At 50.7% G+C, this 20173-nt stretch overlaps 1 protein-coding gene across 1 annotated transcript in view; it reads right to left on the bottom strand.

Annotated features, from left to right (window-relative positions):
• Positions 1-18222, bottom strand: part of LOC129381177 (uncharacterized) — a 34693-nt gene extending 16471 nt beyond the window's left edge. Inside the window, exons 1-4 of the mRNA XM_055063819.1 lie at positions 18088-18222; positions 15464-15627; positions 14387-14502; positions 6924-7129 (exon numbers count right to left, since the gene is read on the bottom strand). Coding sequence (XP_054919794.1) covers positions 6924-7129; positions 14387-14502; positions 15464-15627; positions 18088-18222 — 621 coding nt within the window. The remainder of the gene's footprint in view (positions 1-6923; positions 7130-14386; positions 14503-15463; positions 15628-18087) is intronic.
• Between the last annotated feature and the right edge of the window lie 1951 nt (positions 18223-20173).

The raw sequence follows: 20173 nt of genomic DNA, 5'->3' as shown, positions 1-20173 counted from the left end.
CTATTGTTGTGTTGCCGCTGGGGTTGTCTCTGAAGGACTTCCAGGCTGTTAGTCGGGCAACTCTAGTCTTGGTCGGTTTCCGCTTGTGTGCGATGCCAAGTTGGATAATGTGGTGTTCGCTTCCGAGCGTCTCCGAGAGTCGACTCCACTCGACCAAGTCAACGTTCGCTGTGAAGGTAAGGTCGGGGTTTGTGTCCTTGGAGACACTGTTTCCGACTCTCGTGGCCTGTAGCAGGTCGTTCCAGAAGGTAAGCCTGCGTTGCTGGGCAGTGTCGTGCACTCGGGCTCTCTTCTTGGTGGTGTTTGGAAAAGCCCATGCTGTATGTGGAGCGTTCAAATATGCCAGTATGACAACTTGACGGTCTTTCGTGTTTTTCCTGACTTCACGGACAAAGTGGTCGAATTCCGGAACTTGATCACGAAGGGGATCATTAAAAAAAATGCTTTTCATAGGTCACGGAGAACAGCACACGGAAACCCTGGCACGAGCTAAGATACCGCTCGAGGAGAGCAGCCCCGGTCTATGGTACGGCGCCTACTGCTCTCCCGGGAAAATGAGTGATGTTATTTTGCAAGTAGGTCGCCGTGAGGCACGAGAAAGATATAATCCGGCGTGAATGACTCAGCACGAGCACACCAGGCTCGAGAAGGTCTGTCCGACGTACCTTCAGACACAGCGATCACCCAATGGGGCATGAGTGTCCACTGCTTCACCTGGTTCACCGCGCCGGGAGCCAGCGTGGGAACGTAAATAAACTCGCGCTCGGGCATGGTCAGCGCGAGCAATTGCGCCGACAGTCCTCCACGCCATCGTACTGCGCCATCAACATCCAAGGAGACACGACCTCACTCCGCAATGCGGGCACGCCTAGGGACAAACGCAAACAAAACGAGCAGATAAACTTCTACTCCGTAATACATAGGCAAAGTAAGATATTGCGGGAGAAAAAGCCCCCAGATTTTCTGTTTGGCACCCACCTTTAGTCGTGCCTGCGCACAACAGTAGGGCTATTCCTGTAGTGACCGTCTCGTCTCGCTGAGGACAACTCCTTTTGACACGTTTGGCGCGTCGTTGGCGCAAAAATCGGAAATAGTGGCGTCTACGCGAACATCCAAAATGACATTTGAACTTCGCGCAACGGTGACGATGAGTAGGCGGAGCGTTGTGGGCATGCCCAGCTCCTCCGAAGAATTCGCAGTGCAATGCATTGAAAAAGGAGCGGAAGCACCGCGAAGAGGGTTCGATTGCTGACAATTCCACTTTTGCTGTACGCAATGAGGTAGTTCTAGCGGCAAAGTATTTCTGAAAGAGGCTAATTTAACTTGACATGCATTTCTCCACTTCGATAAAAAGTGGCAAGGGGCCCCTCTGAAGGGATACTAAAGGCAAATATTACTCATAGTAAAATATCATTCGAGAAACGTCGCATTGCGTGTTTAATTCGTGCCAATTAAAGGCTCCGTTGAAGAGAACAATGATTCTGTAGGGGTCTGCTTATATCCATCGGGATGGATCGGTGGATGCTATGAGCGCACCTTCTTAAATGGGGCGGTGGTTTGCGCCAGCAAGTTCTTGTTATTTTGGGAATATCCTAGCTATCTCTCTTTTTTAATAGTGTCACGTACGAGTTTGTGCCGCTGTGGACACAAGGACGTTGGGAAGGGAAGAGGTGGTTGAAGTGTCTCGAAGATAGGTAGATGGTGCTACCCCGTCTGGCCACTGAGCTACAACATTGTAACTGCATATATTGCAAATACATATATATTCTACCCGTAACATTTTGGTGGAGGTGCGTGCAGGGCAATCTCGCCACAAGCCGGCCCTGGATCTTCGCAGCGCGCGTCACATCGTTATGGCTACTGACGCTGCCTCTGCCGCTGACACTGCCTCCGCGCTGAGACACCACTGGAAATAATGCTAACCCACCAACGTCACCCGGGAATCTTCATCGGCACTGGCAAGGTCAACGTCGAAGGCTGGATGACGTCGAATGAGCGCGTCGGGAAGAACCACAAGTGGGATGCCACAGTTTTGCTGGCCAACGGGATCTTTTACTTGGAAAGAACCGCGAAGGTATGGTGCGAGACGCATGAAGCCGACATTAGAAGCTGGGTCTCCTGCAAGGGAATGCTACGCGATCTTTTCGGAAGACCTATGGGACGTCAAATGGAGGCCAAGCAATAGCTAGCGTCTCGTGCCCAGACATCAACCGAATGGTACGTCGCGTATATTCAAGACGTTCTAGCTCTCTGCCGTAAAGCGGACGCCGACATGCTGGAGGCCCATAAGGTTGGACACATATTGAAGGGCATCGCGGACGATGCGTTCAACCTCCTGTTTTGCAGGAACTGCTCAGCAGTTGAATCCATCATTAACGAATGCCAGAATTTTGAGCAAGCGAAGAGCAAACGCATCGTACAACGCTTCGACCGACTTCCGAATACGGCTGCCGCTTCCTGTTGCAACGACACCCCGGCGTCACATTGGCCTACAACGCCAAGCTTGACGCAGGTCATCCGTCGCGGACTTGAGGCTATGGCTGTAAGTTCTCACTGCCCCCATACCCATGACAGCATGACCATATCGCTCATTCAAGCTGTTGTGCGCCAAGAAATTCGAAGCATGGACATCCACGCTGTGCACTGCGCGGACGGTGACGCGCGCAGGCGCGCAGCGTGACGAGCAAGTAGACCCACGGGCTCCGGAACAGAGAATGCTTTATTCGGAACAGCGCGTGCTCCTTATACGCGCTGGCGGTTGCTTATCCGCTTCTGATAACAAACACTGAACGACGCCTGTCGCCGCTATCACATTCCTTTCCCAACAATGTAAGTTCCTTTGCGAAAGTCCTCCGACTCGTAAAGAACGGGTTGGTCCCGCTGTCGTGAAGTTCTACGTGGTACGGCAGGGGGCTTAGGTGACGCGGCCTAGACGGGTGCCTGGCATAGGGGCCGTGCTCGTGTGGGGGTCGTGGGCTGAACGGTTGCCTCATCCTCCGCACGTATTTGAAGATGCTCTCGTTGACCCATTGGTTGACAGTCTCCCTCCATGGGCTGGTCCTGCTCGGGCACACCTGTCGTGCTCCCAGGCATACCCGCCGAGACTGTCTGGGGGCCCGAGTATGGCAGGTGCTCTGGAATGGATAGCTGGGAAGACTGGCATGGGGTAGACGTATCTGCGTGCTAGGAACAGCTGGCCAGACGCAGATGATGAACGTGAACGAAATGCACTTTGCTTATCGTGTCCACCAAGTACGTCACCTGACCTTCAATAGTAATGACCTTCACTATTCGTCCTTCTGTCCACGCTGTTCTCTACCCTCTGACAGTTTTAACGTAGACGCGGTCCCCTTCCCTGAAGAAGCGCCATGGAGAGCGACCTCGGTCGCGTTGAGCCTTGGACTTTTGTTGCACCTTTAGCATATCTTCTTGAAATGATGGCTTTAGCAGGGACATCTTTGTACGCCGCGCCCTTTTTGAAACAGTTCGGCTGTTGAACGGCCCGTTACTGCGCATTGAGTTGTCCGATAGGCAAGCAAAAAATGGCTAGACGTTCTCGTAGCGTCCTGTGGCTGCCGGAAGCGCTATCGTGGAGTAGTTGCTTGCGCAAAGTTTTCTTTACTGTCTGCACACACCTCTCAGCTGCTCCATTAGACTGCGGGTGATAAGATGGGCTGTACGTGTGACGCACTCCCCATGACTCGAGAAAATCATTGAACTCACGCGCCGTAAACTGGGTGCCATTATCGGACACAAGCTGTTCCGGCAACCCGTATGCAGCAAAGAGGGTACGAAGCCGTTCAATGGTGGTCAAGCCCGTTGTCGATCTCATGTGAAAGACCTCAATCCACTTCGAATAAGAGTCGACACACAGCAAGAATGAAGCGCCTTCGCACTCGAAAAAAATCAACGTGTACTCTTTGCCAGCAGCGAGCGGGAAATGGCCAGGGTTCCAAAGGGGCGCGGGGAGCGCTACTCTGCGTTGCCTGGCAGATTTTGCAACTTTTCACGACGGTTTCGATGGCTGCGTCAAGCCCAGGCCACCACACTAGGCCGCGAGCTAACATCTTCATTCAGACTGTTCCAGGGTGCACAGCATGCAGTAATGCCAACACATATTCTTGCAGTTTTGGCGGAACAACGACCCTGCTAGCCCATGTCACGCATCCTTGCTCTAGCGATAGTTCCATGCGTCTGGTGTGGTATGGCCGTAGCTCGGCTTCTACTTGCAGTGGCCATCCACTAAGAGTAAGTTCAGCAACCTTGCACAGCACTTTGTCCTGTCTCGTAGCCTTGGCGACATCTCTGGCCGACAGCGGCGCCGTTTCAAAAACTGCTAAACAGTCGGCCTCTTCATCCTTTGCTTGACTTCCAAGTGGCAATCTCGATAACGCACCGGGCACTTCCATTTGTGACCCTTTCCGATATCTATGCTCGTAACGATATCCCGCCAGGATAAGCGCCCATCGTGGCATGCGCGCAGCAGCCAAAGTTGGTACCGGCTTGCAGGCACCTAGAATGCCGAGTAACGGCTGGAGGTCCGTGAAAAGCGTAAAACGACGGCCGTACAGACATCGATGAAACTTTTTCAACCCATATATTATGGCCAACGCTTCTCTTTCAATTTGAGAGTACGCGCGTTGCGCTGCGGATAATGTTCGAGAGGCAAACGCAACTGGCCTTTCGCCCCCGTTTGCTTGCACATGCGAAATCACTGCGCCCAGTCCGTACTGGGATGCATCGCAACTGAGTACAAGCGGTCACTTTGGGTTGTACTAGCAGAGTACTGGGCTCGACGTGAGCAGCTTCTTTGTTTTGTGGAAAGCAGCAGCGCATTCTTTGGACCAGTGCCACCACAGGCCGTTCTTTAATAGAGCGTACAGCGGTGCTGCCACGGTCGCCAAGTTCGACAGGAACTTGGAATAAAAGGTCACCATGCCCAAGGATGATTTCAATTCCGTTGCATTTGAGGGTTCTGGTGCAGCCGTAATTGCTTTAACTTTTGATCCCAAAGGCTGGATTCCGTCTGCAGATATCCGGTGGCCCAGGTACCGAACTTCCCTTTGAAAAAACTTGCACTTTTCCTCTTGAAGAGTTACATTGTGGGCCTGAAACCGCTGCAGTACTTGTTCTAACCGCTCTCGACAGTCCGACGTGGTGGTACCCCCAATGATTACATCATCAATGTAGCATCCTACGTGAGGAATACCACTGAGAGTTCTATCCATAAGCGACTGAAATACTGCCGGAGCTCTTACAATGCCAATGGGCAGACGCTAGTATTGGAAGAGCCCTTTATGCGTGTTTATCGTGAAAAGTGACTTGGAGTCTTCGTATAGCTCTACTTTCTGGTATACAAAGGCTAGATCCAAAACTCAAAAAACACTCAAGCCCTCTAAAGGTGCGAACAAGTTTTTGGTAGCGGAAGCTGGTAATGCTCTGCTTCCAGCACGGGGTTCACAGTGAGCTTATAGTCACCACACAACCGGACGTCTGCCCCTCCGTCTTTTGGCACCGCGACCAAGGGCGTTGCCCGATCGCTCCGTGTTACCCGCTTCACGACGCCGGCTTCCTCCCAAGTATCCAGCTCCCTTCCCACTGGTTCAACAAGAGCGAAAGGTACCTTACGTGCTCTGCAGAACACGGGTTTGCTGTCCGGTTTTATTAGTATTTGCGCTTTGAACCCGGAAATCGGTCCTAACTCCTTCGAAAAAACAGGCGCAAATTTCTGTTTCAGCTCAGTTACAATGTCCACTGACCCTATGGCAGTGACTTCGTTCCAATTTACCCTTAGTCGACTCAGCCAGTTTCTTCCCAGTAGGCACGACCACTGCTTTCCTGCATCATCGACTATTATCAGGGGAAGGACGCAAGTCTGCTTGTTGTATTTTACTTGCACGTCGACCGAACCAAGAACTGGGACAAGCTCGCCCATGTACGTTCTTAACGGATCAGCCACCGCCTCCAAGGCAGGTGCGCCCAGTTCTGCTGATAAATCTTACCTTTGGCATCACCGTCACTGCTGCGCCCGTGTCTATTTGCATGGTCACGTTGTGGCCCTCTACAACCACGGTAACATAATACGCGGACTTGTTGCTGGGAATACTACAAATCTGCAAATCATTATCCGATTCTTCCATGGAGTCGTCCACCGAATTTACTTCTTTGCATGGTTCGGTTCGCCGCCTGCACATCGTCCTGAGATGACCTTATGTGCCACAGTTGTGGCACTTGTACCTGCGGTATCGACATGTTCTGCCCGAGTGGTTTTTTCCACATCGGAAACATTCCATCGGTTCTGTCCGGACTGCTCGCCTGCGGTCCTCTCTGACGGGGCATTGTTGACCTGAGAGCTTGCCATTTGCCTGCTTTCAGCTGTCAGGTCCGTCTGACGAGCTGCTTCGTCATACTTAATTTGTTGCGACTGCTTAGATGCATTTCGCAGTTCTGAGCAATTTTGCAAGCCCCTTCAAAGGTGACAACCCCGGCGTCAGCCGCAAACAGCTCCCGCTGGGTGTCCGCGCATCGCAGCACTGCTACGAGCCTGTCCCTCAAGGCTTGGTCAAGAAAGTCACCAAATGCGCAACTTCTGGCTAAATTCTTCAGCTCGAGTATGAAGTCTGTCATGCTTTCTTGTTCGTACTGTGCACGGCGGTTGAATCTGCACCTTTCCGCTACGATGGCTTTCCGGGGCAGTAATGGTTCTTCAGAACCGCTTTAGCCTCATCGTACGTTTTACTGGACGGCGCATGCGGTACGAGCAGGTTTTTCAGTATTGCGTATGATTTCGGTCCTACGACCGTGAAGAATACGGCTAATTTCTTGCTGTCGGCTACTTCATTTGCCTCCACATACAACTCGAACCGTTCCACGTACGAGTCAAAACTTTCGGCCTTCTCGTCGAAGCAATCGATTCTTCCCACCTTTGAGATGTTGCCGTTTCCTCGAGGTTCCGCCGCCCTGGCCTGGTTGCCTGGCCCGCTTGTTGTCAGCATCCACCGTGGTCCCGGGAAGCCACTTGCGTCGATCCCATACTCGTCGCCATGTGTTGTGCACTGCGCGGACGGTGATGCGCGCAGGCGCGCAGCGTGACGAGCAAGTACACCAACGGACTCCGGAACAGAGAATGCTTTATTCGGAACAGCGCGTGCTTCTTATACGCGCTGGCAGTTGCTTATCCGCTTCTGATAACAAACACTGAATGACGCCTGTCGGCGCTATCACAATCCAGTCTGCCGTCCGCCCACGTCCTTCCCCTACCACTCCTGTGATTGCTTCTGCTGCACCCCGACAGTCGTTCCCGAATCGATATCGGAACCCCACTGAGTGGCGAACACCCGATGACAGGCCAATCTGATTTGCTTGTTCCTGGGTCAGTCACATCTCCCGCCACTGCCGTAGTAGCCGCTGGTACTCCTCACCTCGACCGTATGCTGATCGCCGCTTCGACCGAGACCCTCGGCCTGTGTGGCCCCTCTCTGGAACCCGGACTTCCCTCTCGGGGAAACACCTCTAGCCGCTCGCACTCGCCGCAACGCCGTCAGTCCCGTTTGCCTACACCTCGACGTCCCTTGTCCCCGTCCTACGCGGGCCGCTTCTCGGGAAACTAAGCAATGCAGGCCCCGGAGGTGAGGCTGCATTGATGACTGGGAGTGCAAAACCTCTGCTGACCCCTGCTGCTCGACCGAACTTCGTTGAAACTTTCGCTGATGATGTACCCGTTCAAGCCCTCATCGATACTGGCGCTCAGATGTCGGTTATGCGATCAGATCTTCGTAGCTGTCTCCGTAAATTCCTGACACCTGCCGAGTCGCCTCCCGTCCGAGTACCTAATGGCAGTACAACAGCCGTGATGGTAATGTGCGCCACCCGTGTTACCATTGCCGGCCGTCCAGTGTTCGTCCTGTTCACTGTATACTGGCCGAGTGTACCCATGAAGTGATTCTTGGAATGGACTTTCTGACTGCCAATTCAGCACTTATTGACTGTGCAACCGGCACCCTTCGCCTTGAACTGCCCCATTACTCTGCCGACCCGACCGAGAACCGCATATCCCGACTTCGTTCTACTGAATTTGTTTGACTGCAACCTGATGCTGCGACTTACGTCCTCATGTCGCCTTCTCCACCACTTGGAGATGGTCCTTACGTGGTGTCCCCACTTTGCGGCGTCCTCCTCGCACGTCGTATAACACTACCAAGCTCAATTGTGACTCTTGTCAACAATGGAGCATGTTTTCCTCTTCTGAACTTTGGTTCGTGCCTGCAAGTGCTTCCTGAAGGTGTATATCTCGCTGTGCTGTCCCCTTTGGAAGGCTGTGGAGTAGCTGCTCTTACACCCGAGCCAGGATTTGACACTGCAGCAGCTTCGGCCTCTCCTACTTCACGCAACGACAAGTTTACGCAAATTATAGCTACTGATCTACGACCTGCTTAGGCCGACGCCCTTCGCCACATTCTGACATCCTATGAAAACATCTCTGACTTTGGCGATCGCCCGCTCGCTCAAACGCGTGTCGTCACCCATCCCATCCACACTGGTGACGCTCCTCGTATACACCGGAGGCCCTACAGTGTGTCTGCGGCTGGACGCAAGGTGATCCAAACGGAGGTGGACAAATTGCTCTCCAAAGATATTATCGAGCCTTCCTGCAGTCCATGGGCGTCACCTGTCGTTTTGGTTAAAAATAAAGACAAAACCTAGAGATTTTGTATCGATTACCATCACCTCAATAAGATTACCAAAGAGGACGTGTATCCGCTTCCGCGTATTGATGACGCGGTGGACTGCTTACACGGTGCCAGTTATTTTTCGTCGATTGATTTGCACTCTGGTTACTGGCAAATCGCAGTGGATGAACGAGATCGCGAAAAGACGGTCTTCGTCACCCCAGATGGTCTCTACATTTTGAAGTGGTGCCTTTCGGACTGTGTAATGCCCCTGCTACCTTGGAGCGCAAGACTGAATCTCTTCTGCGCTGATTCAAATGGACCACATGCCTCTGCTACCTTGATGACCTCATTGTTTTTTCACCGACGTTTGAGAGCCACCTCCACCGACTCTAAGCTATTCTTGCTGTTTTTCGGCGAGCTGACCTACAACACAATTCTGCAAAAGGCCATTTCGGCGACCGCCAAATACGAGTGCTTGGTCACTTGGTTAACGCTGCTGGCGTCCAGCTGATCCTGATAAAGTTCGTGCCGTTGGTGAGTTTCCACTTCCGCGTTATTCTACCGATGTCAGAAGCTTCCTAGGGCTGTGTTACTATTTTTGGCGATTTATCCAGAAGTGTGCTGAAATCGCTCGTCCTCTCAAAGACCTCCTCAAAAAGGACGCCATTTTTAGTTGGGGACCCGACCAGGCTGCAGCGTTTTCAGCGCTTATCAGTCGCCTTATCGCTCCACCCGTGTTGGGTCATTTTGATCCGCATGCCTACACAAAAATTCGCACTGATGCAAGCGGTCATGGCATTGGCGCTATCTTGTCCCAATGACAGCGGGGATACGAATCGCGTAATCGCATATGCTAGCCGTCTTCTTTCACCACCATAGCACAACTACTCCATAAGATAACGTGAATGCTTGGCCCTTATTTGGTCCATTGCTAAGTTCCATCCTTACCTGTAAAGGTCGACATTTCACCGCCGTGACAGATAGCCATGCCTTATGTTGGCTATCCTCACTCAGAGACCCTACAGGCCGTCTTGGCAGCTGGGCTTTACGCCTGCACGAGTACACCTCTTCCGTGTCCTACAAATCTGGGCGGCTACATATGGACGCCGACTGCCTCTCCCGTACCCTGTCGACCCACCCAATTGCACCGAAACCGATACAGATACGTGCGTTTTTTGGATCTCCGACTTCTCACGCATCACCGACGAGCAGCGTCGCGGCCCATATTCGCTATCCATCATTGAACACCTTACCACGGAACAACAGGACAATTACCTCGGTGTGTTTATTCTCCAGGACGCGACCTTACACCGACGCAATATGAATCCACTTGATGCTGAACTGCTTCTCGACGTTTCCTAGCATCTGTGCTCGACAATTCTCTCGCAGTTACACGATGTGCCCACCGCTGGTCATTTGGGTGTCTCGCGTACGTACGGTCGTGTGCGCAGGCGAGTTTTCTGGCCTGGGCTATATAGCTCTGTTCAAAGCTACATCGCTGCTTGCGAACTTTACCAACGCCGCAATAAGCCTCCACTGTCTCCCGTTGGGCACCTTCAGCCTATAGACATCCCCAATGAGCCTTTTTTCTGCGTCGGCCTGGACCTCCTTGGCCTATTTCCAACTTCATCCTCGGGTAACAAGTGGGTGGCCGTTGCGACGGACTATACCACGCGTTATGGCATAACGCGGGCCCTCCATACGAGCTGCGCAACTGAGGTGGCTGATTTTCTTCTCCTTGAAGTGAACCTACATCATGGTACCCCACGTCAGCTACTCACTGATAGAGGCCGCTTTTTTCTTTCTAAATTTGTCAACGACTTTCCTCGCTCTTGCTCAACGTCCGACATGTTCACGCCGGCTCACCACCCAATGGCCAACGGACTTACCGAGCATCTCAACCGTACACTCACGGACATGCTCTCCATGTACGTGTCTGATGATCACCGGGATTGGGACTGCACCTTACTCTTCGTGACGTTTGCATACGATTCGTCGCGTCACGATATTACTGGTTATTCGCCGTTCTATCTACTATATGGCCATGACCCACTCCTGCCTCTTGACTAGCTGCTCCCTTCCGATGACACCACTACCACGTTCTAAGCTCACGACGCCATTGTTCGCACGGCCACATCCCGTCGCATTGCCCGTGACCGCGTCTTCTGGCTTCTCAGACTATCCAAAAGCATTGTTACGACAGTCGTCGTCGGGATGCTCATTTCAACCCTGTGTCACCTGTCCTGCTTTGGTTACCCTACCGTCGCGTCGGCCTTTGCGAAAAACTGCCGCCGCGATACGTGGGGCCATACCGAGTTCTTCGTCAAGTCACCAGCCTGACATATGAGATATCACGTGTGACTTCAACGTCTTCTACCCTACCAAGATGTGATGTCGTGCTCGTTTCGCGACTACAGCCCCATAACTCGCACACTGATTTGACGCCCCCCTGAAGCATCGAGACGATGCTTCTGCCGCCGGGGGTTAATGTCACGCACGATTTTGTGCCGCTGTGGACACAAGGACGTTGGGACGTGAATAGAAGGTTGAAGTGCCTCGAAGATAGGTCACCCATGGCCACCCGCCGGGTGCTGTAGGTGCGAGCGAATGCTTGTGAAGGTGAACCGAGGATTGTGGCTTGATGCGACGCTTTCTTCTCACGCTCGCAAGGGAGGAAGGCGGGGGAGAGGTGCGCGCCGTCTTCCCAAGCCCCCGTAAAGCGGGGAGCGGTCAGATAGGCTCTCCCTAAAAGGGGAGGGGGGGGGGGCTGAAGAGTGCAGGTGAGTGCTTAGCTCTTGTACTTCAACTACGGCGGCTTAGCACTGCCGCACGCGCCCTCTCTTAGAGGCAATCTGCGGCGACTTTGGAAGGCTAGCGGACCTGAGATAACTCATGGCTTCCTATGCGCTGTGTTCTCGCGCTCCTAACTCGCGTTGAAACGCGAGGCAGCACCAGAGGAATTCGCTCGCCGCTGCTGCCGCCCTTCATGACGTCAGCGTTCTGACGGCAAGTGTCCGCGGTCATTGTGTGAAATGGGTCCGTATTTGTCCGTGCGCGCGTGACGTGCTTGTTAAATTATTTAGCAAGCCAATGTTTTCAGCAGTCTATGCTGCTGATAAAGCGACTAACCCTACTTCATAGAGCTGGCTAATGATTTCCTATCGCAACAAATCGTTCGATTTTATGCTTAGATATCAATAGTATGGACGGAACAGTAACATATTTTTTCTCTAGGAATTGAATAGAAGCAGACAAGTAGCATTTTTCTCGCTCATATGTTTCAATGCAATGATCTTTTATTACGAGTGGTTGAGTACTAGTGAAAGAACTACAATGAGGAGTCGCTACCTCATGAGCCTAGTAGTTGAATGTCGCGGTGGGGTCCCAAATAGTGTCTTCCATTTGCCTGAATTTTTCTATTACTAAATCTCTCTTCTCGATAATATTGGCACCTTAGGCATTTTCGAGCAATTATCTGTCACTTTCACTTGACTGAATATTTGCCTTTACTGTCCTTTAAGCATGGACACCACAAGCTCGATACGTATGCGTAATTGCGCGCCGCTCTAATCGCAATGTGGCAGAAGCAACCACCAATCAAACGCTCTACCATGCACTGGACTGTTATAGGATCAGTAAAAACTTACAGATCGGTGTAACCTACCCGTAGATTAAGTGAAGGGGACGCAGCAATTTGAGATGCTCGCTCAGCGAGTACAGTGGTGGGCAAGTGTTCTCCAAGGCGTTGCGCCTGAAAAAGCGGCCAAGCCCTTAATTTCGAGACCCCTGCACTTGCATACTTACACACACCTGTCAGCTACTTCGAAATTAACTTTGCTCGAGAATTAAGGCCTTTCCCAGCGCTTCCGCCAAGCGTCTGTCCAGCGCAGCGAGAAGCGCGCTTGCAGTAGTGGTTGTATTCTAGTATTGAAATGAATATTTTTACGGCCTACAGCATGCGATATCTAAACATACCGCTCCGTGCGAATAACGGACACCCTATACTGATTTTGCTTGATTATTCTGTTGTATTACTTCACGAATAGCTGCCTGCGCTTTACGTGTCATCTCCTCTCACAATGTTTATTTCTGTCTCCTACTTTCGGCTACAGGTCACAAGCCTCGCTATCCCGTTAGTGAAGTATATGCCCACCATTTTTCTATGCTCCTCCCAGCAAGCACTTGAGTATATTGCAACACTGCTCACGTCCTCGTGTTATGTCCCCCATCTTTTCCTCCATAACGCCACAACATCTGACAACATATGTCCATTTCAGTTTCTGACTACCTTATCGGCTTTTCTCAATCAAGCGTACCCGGCCCTTTCCACTCAGAGGGCTTTCAACCATAAATAATCGAATCCAGACCTTAGATTGAATGCGCCCGAAAAATTCTATGTAGAGCGTTTTTCAAGAGCCATTGCTTTCCTTTTCTTCTTCCTTTCTTGCGAGTAATTTTATTTGTCTTCAATATTCCTCATTTATGTTACCAGTTTTGTTCCTGGGTGCGTAAAAAATTTTGTTTGAAAGCTAAAGCACAAGGACACGTTAAGACAGGAACCAGTGGCGAATTCTTCCTAAACAAAACAAACACCGAATACACATTTCTCAGCTACAAGAAACAAACAAACAACCAACAACTTGCCGACAATTTCTTTGTCTAAAGATAGAGCACTAATATATGGTTTTCAAGAACTTATGCAAGTAAAAATTAGTGCCGAAAAGAAAAAGTCAGGAGAAGCGGTGGTGATCCTCTTTGGATGTCAACAGACGAAAATCCCGATAATGCGACCAGCGATGAGATAGATTTTTGTTTCACTACACCTTATCTAATTGTACCAAAATAACTGCCATAGAAGTAAAAAGCCAGGTTCTGAAGAGTTCGGCTACGACGCACTTGCATTAACACTGCTGCAACAACCTATTGCCACAAGCCCTATCGCCCACGGAACCTCATTAGGCTGAGTCGCAGCATAAAAGTTTTCGCCGATCATAACCAAGAAGAGCAGGAGGCAACGGTTCACATCCCGGTTTTCTTTGGATGTAAAACTAGTCCTACGCCTTGATGCACTGCATTCCTGTTGACCAGAGGATGCAATCGTGACAGGCGCACAAAGCGACCTGGCACGGGACACGTAGAAGTCAACACATCGCAGTCCGGTCGTCTGCAGGATATCCTCGATACTCAAGTGCCGCATTAACTTCCCCCAACTGCGTAAGTAAATTTCATCCATCTGGCGAGGAGCGTCGCATTCAGCTAGATCATGACAGCACTCGCCTCTCTCACTGACGACCCCAGCAAGGACCAGGATGTATCATCATCAGAGAGTGGTGGCCTTTGGCGCTTCGGCCTCGGTCAGACCGGCTTTGAAGACGATAGTCAAGACCTGCCTCTCGCTCACTTTCTAGAACAACGCAGCCGCCGTCTTGGAGTTAGAGCTATAGGAGCCATGACAAACCTCCTCGCGTGATGTAGCAGGGAAAGGTTATTTAGATGTGCGTCGCCTATCTAGAATACATTTTATTCGTAGTTCCGGTGCTTGTAGTCTTCCGCGCTCGACAGACACCGTCCAGTTAGTTTACAGTCCTCATGGCACTTCCATCATGGGTATGACTCAGATTCAGGCAACACCACGTCGAACGCGACATGCTTCAGGGTGCGACTCGAGCGCAGCATGACGCTAAAAGCGGTGGTTACGTGAAAATGGAACATACAGCCGCCGCCTATTAGGGAAAAGTGGCTGCTGCTCTTGACAATCTCTCTGAGCAGCGTCACGGCCAGCGACGTCTGCGTGGTGAAGGTCAGATTCACGTCCCGCAGGTAACGACATCTGGCGTAAACGGTGGACATCCGCACCGCCAAGTTGCAATCGATCACTCTGTTCATCCGCACCACGTGACTTGAAACGTTGACGTTGTCGCAGAGTACGCATTAGAGTCCCTTGAGCAGAGACCAGGACGGCAGATTGGGCGCTTCCAAGGACACGTGAAAGATCTGCTGCAGACAGGTCATCGTTGGTAATGTGGGAGCCGGTGAAGTGAACCCTCTTCTCAGGTCTCATTCGCCGATTTACTTCGAGAAATTCACTTCTTTCGGCTCCTTCACCTAGCTGACGCTCAGGAGCTTGAACCCCGTATTCAAAAATGCATCTTAACTTGAAGCCCATGCTTGACTTGATATAAATGATGTCTCGTGCGAACGTACCGAAGACGCTCACTGCGTTTGCTTTAGTGCGTTAACAACAGGCGGCATTTAAATCAAGTACACAGTGGGCTTCAAGTTAAAAGGCATTTCTGAATAGAGAAGTTAGAGTCTATTGGAAGGCAGTGTCGTATAAAAGCTGCAAACCAAAATCGCCGGTGAGACACACCTCACTGAATGACTGCTTAATCACCGTTGCATTGCCCTCGATCGCCTTCACTCCTAAGTTGTCAAGGTGCATTCGGCAAGTGTTGATGTAAATTTCGACAAGTTTCGCGCTATGCGAAATAATACTGGCCACAGAGAAGTGGATACCCGAGGAGGTGGCAGTACACATGACGATCACCATATTGACGTTCGAGCTGACGCACAGGGCGCTGGATTGGTTCCAGAGCTCAGCCTCGTTCGGATCGGTGTTGAGCATATCGAACAACTTGAATAGCGCGCACCGATGGGCGATGTCGCCGAGGATGGTCCTGTGGGGCGTCCTCTTCGTGCTTTATTCACATTGGCTCATAACGAGCTTCTCGATGACCGCGCTGAGATACTCTAGGTCGGGCAACACGTTCTAGGAGTCATTCGTCGCTAACAGCCAGTCAACGTGGATCCTGCCCAGGCCGCGGAGCACAACTGAGAAACACATCAGCATCTCGGCTTCGGGCTCGTCGATCCAGTTCTCGAGGAATTCGAGTGTGCACAGAGCCTTGCGGCTGCCAAGCAGCTGGTACACGCTGACGCCCAAGGAGAGCAAGATCTAAGGTTGAGGTTCAGGCTGAGTCCGTCCCGTAAGGGCAACTGCTCTGGAACTACTCACACAGTTCCACGTACTCGATGCAGCATTGTTCCATGAGAATCCAATGAACCATGAAGGTCGACTGCCCGCGCTGCACGTTGGACACGATCGGAACTATGCGTCCGCGGAAGCATGCCAGGCCAGCCCTTTCGCACTCATTTCGCGTAGCTTGATGCTGATGACCAAACGGAATCCGTTCCATAGGGACAGGCCTGCACGGAGGAAGCAGGCGTCGGCAACGCTGCCATTGCAGAACTTGTAGTCCACGCGGCGATAGCTCGATATGTTTCGTAGGCAGCGAAGGTTTGAGGAGAGTTGGTTGACCAACTGGCACACGCTCGGACAGCTGCATGGTGCCCTCTCGTCGGCCTGGGTACAAACACCTGTCGTGCTGGAACACAACTCTAATGTTCACGTTGCACAACGCTAAAACCTGGTTTATGCGGCACGTGCCGGAAGCACATGTAGCAAGCAGCTCACGTTGGAAATCGTACAGAGAAGTTGCTCCCGTTTAAACAAAGAAAACTGTGCCTATGCGTAGCTTCCAAATAGGCATCTACATGCTATCTCGAACAAATCCGAAGCGTGTAAGCTGCCCAATCCCGTTTCAATCTTTGCCTGCGTTTGTAGCACTGGCATAATCGAAGCTCCACGATGTGCGCATTGGTGCACATCGACTGAGCATAGCGCTTTTTTGAGGATTGGTTCTTTTTTTTTACTTTATCTATGTATCTATGATTATCTATGTATCGAATCCTAACTATGCATTATCCAGCGAATATTCTTAACACACCGAAAATTATTTGTTCTTCCTCTCTCTCTCTCTCTCTCTCTCTCTATATATATATATATATATATATATATATATATATATATATATATGTATATATATTCGCAGCACTAGAAACTCCATACAACTAGCACGAAATATTTATATTCTCAATTCAGCGCTGCACTGTCTGTATGCAGTCATCGAAGGTGCCTGAGTTGCAGGATATCGAATGATTTCGAAAAGGAGGTAAATATCGCCCAAGAAGCAGTGGCACGAAAACTGATAGACTTGGGGTCATACGACGCGAAGACGTCGTTGTAGATTAGATGATAAAACACGAGTCCATGATACATCCGCTGATGAGGATAAAAAGAAGATGTGGCGAGTCACGTAAGGTGTGGTTATCCGGGGGTGCAATATTCACAGCAGGAGAACGTATTTCGTTGGAAATAAAATACAGTAAATGGCTGTATATGATTAGAAGTGGTCATAAGAAAAGCACGTACAGTTGCTATCATAAGGTGGGTGCGGCTAATGCACAACCAGAGTAATTCGAAATCACTGGGTGAAGCCTTCGTCCAGAATTGGACATAAGATAGGCCGCTATAGAGAAGTAGCTGTCCTCCCTATGAGTCATTGAGGCAATGAAGTGACCTGAGGAGAACAGTGACTAGGTCAATTTGATGTTCGTAGTTACAGGAGTGCATTCGGAGTGCATACATACCGCTTGATTCCCCTTTGCACATCCATTACAGGTGAGTAGCCGAGAATGGGCACATTCCGATATTGCACACGTACTGCCGAAGGTGTCTGTTCAGGAACAAACTCAGTGGCACATATTCAGTGACTTAAGCTGTCTACTAGGCGAGACTGTAGCAAGAAGCAAGTTGTCTATTCGGCACCGGCTTCGACACGTTACCGAAATTTTAAAAAATAATAACTGGAAGCAATCAGGAATTTCTCCTCCGAAAATGTAATTTTTTACTGTGACCAATTACTGCTCCATGAAATCAATTGAGCATTTTCCGAAATGTAATGGAATACATTTACGTTACTCTATCAATCTTTATAAAGAATGCTCAAACATAGTCAATTCAGTGAGCTTGTTTGGTGCTTTGAGTGTGTCCTCTGTAGCCCTCACGAGTTGCCTTCTCTAACAAAAATTTTCAAAATGTTTGTCGGCAACCTTCCCTAGCTTTTGTTTGAGGACGCCGGCAGCGACAATAAATACTCCATCATGTGCGCGCTAAGACAAAAACCAATGTTGCAAGGTACGAATATCTTCCGTACATGATTGTCGTTACTCCATGCTCCAAAACTGGCGTCCGAGTCCTCTGTGAAGTAGAGCACTGCATTATTGCAGGTGTTAGAAAAGGGGTGATCGCCATGGGGCCAAAGAAGAGTCGAAAAAGCTTGCGTAGGTAATTTCCTACGCAAGCTTTTTGACGTGTAATGTCTTACGTCCAAGCCTCATTCAGCCATATACATAATCACAAAGGTAGTCTGCCTGCAAAGACAGCAAGCAGCACATAATCAATGGCACAAGCTACTAAGCAACTTGAGGCCCTGTGTTTCTCCCATTGTGTGACATCGTTCAACCATCCAATGTGGCCAAAATAGCTAACGAAAGCTCTTTAATATACACTGACATGCACAACAACCTCGCGCTCAGCTGAAACAACAGACAAATGCGTCTGGCCACTCATCCATTCGCTCAACGCTCTTGAGCGGTTTTCGAGGTCCAACTCGGCCACTTCAAAGTTGATCTTCTCGGATGTCTCCATCGTGGCGCGCCGACTACAAACGAGGAAGGAAAACACTGCGAGACCATGCAGCGTCCCGCACGTGCCTGTCGCACAGCCGCTGAAGACGACCTCCTCGATGACTGTGGAACAGTCATCGAGGAGTCATTCAGTCATCCAGGTCGGTTAGCACATAGTGAGAGTGATTCGTCGGGAACAGCTCGGCGACGTGGATATGGCGCTGCCGCGTAGCACGGCGCATTATCGCATCTAGGCCTGAGATACGGCCACGTCGATGCAGTTCACAAGGAATACGAGCGTTTGCATGGCGTCGCATCTGTCCAACAGCTCGTACAGCATGCTGACGCCGATGTTCGACGCTCACAATCACCAGTGTGTCGAGCTTGGTCACTGTGGACCGGAGGGCATCCATCAGGTCCCTGGTCAGACAATCCAACAGCTGGTAACAGGGCCTGGCGTGCCTCAGGTGTTCGCTAAGCTCGAGGCCGTCCCGTGACTGGAACTGCTTTGGTGACATCCGTGACTCGAGCAGCTCCAGGAACACGAAGGAGCAGTGCTGCATCAGCGGCCAATGAACCAGAATGAACGACCGTCTGCGCCGCATGTTGCTGGCCAAAGGAACCACGCGTTCGCGTAGGTAAGCCAGGGCCAGCCGTCCTTCGCGTAGCTTGATGATGATGACCCACAGGAAGTTGTTGCATGCGGACAGCTCCGCAAGCTGTCAGCACCCATCGGCTGCGGTGGTCGTGCATGACTTGTCGAGGTCCTCCTGGTGGTGGCCCGGGATGCTCCGCAGGCAGCGAACGTTGGAGAAGAGCTGGTTGACCGACAGGCACACGCTGGGACAGCTGCCGACCAGGTACGCAGCCGACTCTCGTAGGCGCCCGCTCCGCGGTCCTTTCTTGCAGACCTGTGGACAAACACCTGTCGTGCTTGTACTCCACTCTGCTGTTGACATAGCTAATCGCTAATGCATGGTTTCTACCTCTTTGAAGAGTAAGCATCGCCAAATAACGTTACAAAACTAGCCTAATATTCATCTCATATTTACAGAAAGTTAACGTGTCTGAGGTTTGTTGCAAAATGCGTTGCCTTTCTGAAATTGACGGTAGCCATCGGGGTGTTCATGACATCAGGATGTGCTCTACTAAGATACCGTGTTTTACGGTAGTGAGGCATCGCGATAGGAACTACGTACCACTGACGTTCGCCAAGTGAGGAACGAGAACCACGCCAATGCGAGTGACATTGCGCCATGAGCCCCAGAATATGAAAGCGTTGTCTTTTCCTTTCCGAAGGCACTTTCAAGTGCGACAGAACGCTGCGTAGCCTCCACTTCACTGCCATACAATTGTGAAACCCAGCGTAAGGATATCAGCAACCTTCATTTCGTTACGCACAACGAAAATGTCCTTTCCCAAAGCAAAACTTTAGCTGCATTTTTCTATGTGACGGAACATTGTCAACAGCGAATAAATACCAGCAAGCAAAGCTACCGGCTTATGTTGTAGATATGAATGTGCTTGGTGTATTGGGGAAGCGCCACCATGTAGGTTAAGCCTTTCAATAAACGAATAGATAGACACCAGGTCCATGTGTAGTAGAAAACACACACAAAAATATCACCAGGCGCGTTTCTCTGTTCACTTATGTCCTGCTGCGACATATGTTCTTCGTGACAGCCGTGGCTGTATTCTTAGGTACTTACATCATAAATTCAAACGCGAACAAATCGAAAGGTACAAGGCTACGTTATGCCGTTTCCGGCTTAAAATGCATGTGCAACAACGGCCTAATTTATGCACAGAAATGGGAATTTGTGTTGACAGCATGCTTCAAGGCCGGCTACGGAATATCAGATAACATTTAGTTGACTATAGTTGCATAGAAACGATCTTCCGACGATTTTCTCTTGTTCGCGCTTGCATTTATTCCGAAATGTCTGCCGCGTCTAGGACGGCAGCAATGCGGC

This window comes from Dermacentor andersoni, chromosome 1, assembly GCF_023375885.2.
Source record: "Dermacentor andersoni chromosome 1, qqDerAnde1_hic_scaffold, whole genome shotgun sequence".
NCBI classification, from domain to species: Eukaryota; Metazoa; Arthropoda; class Arachnida; order Ixodida; family Ixodidae; genus Dermacentor; species Dermacentor andersoni.
The sequence above is the reverse complement of the archived record's forward strand: the minus strand, read 5'-3'. Positions and strand labels throughout refer to the sequence as shown.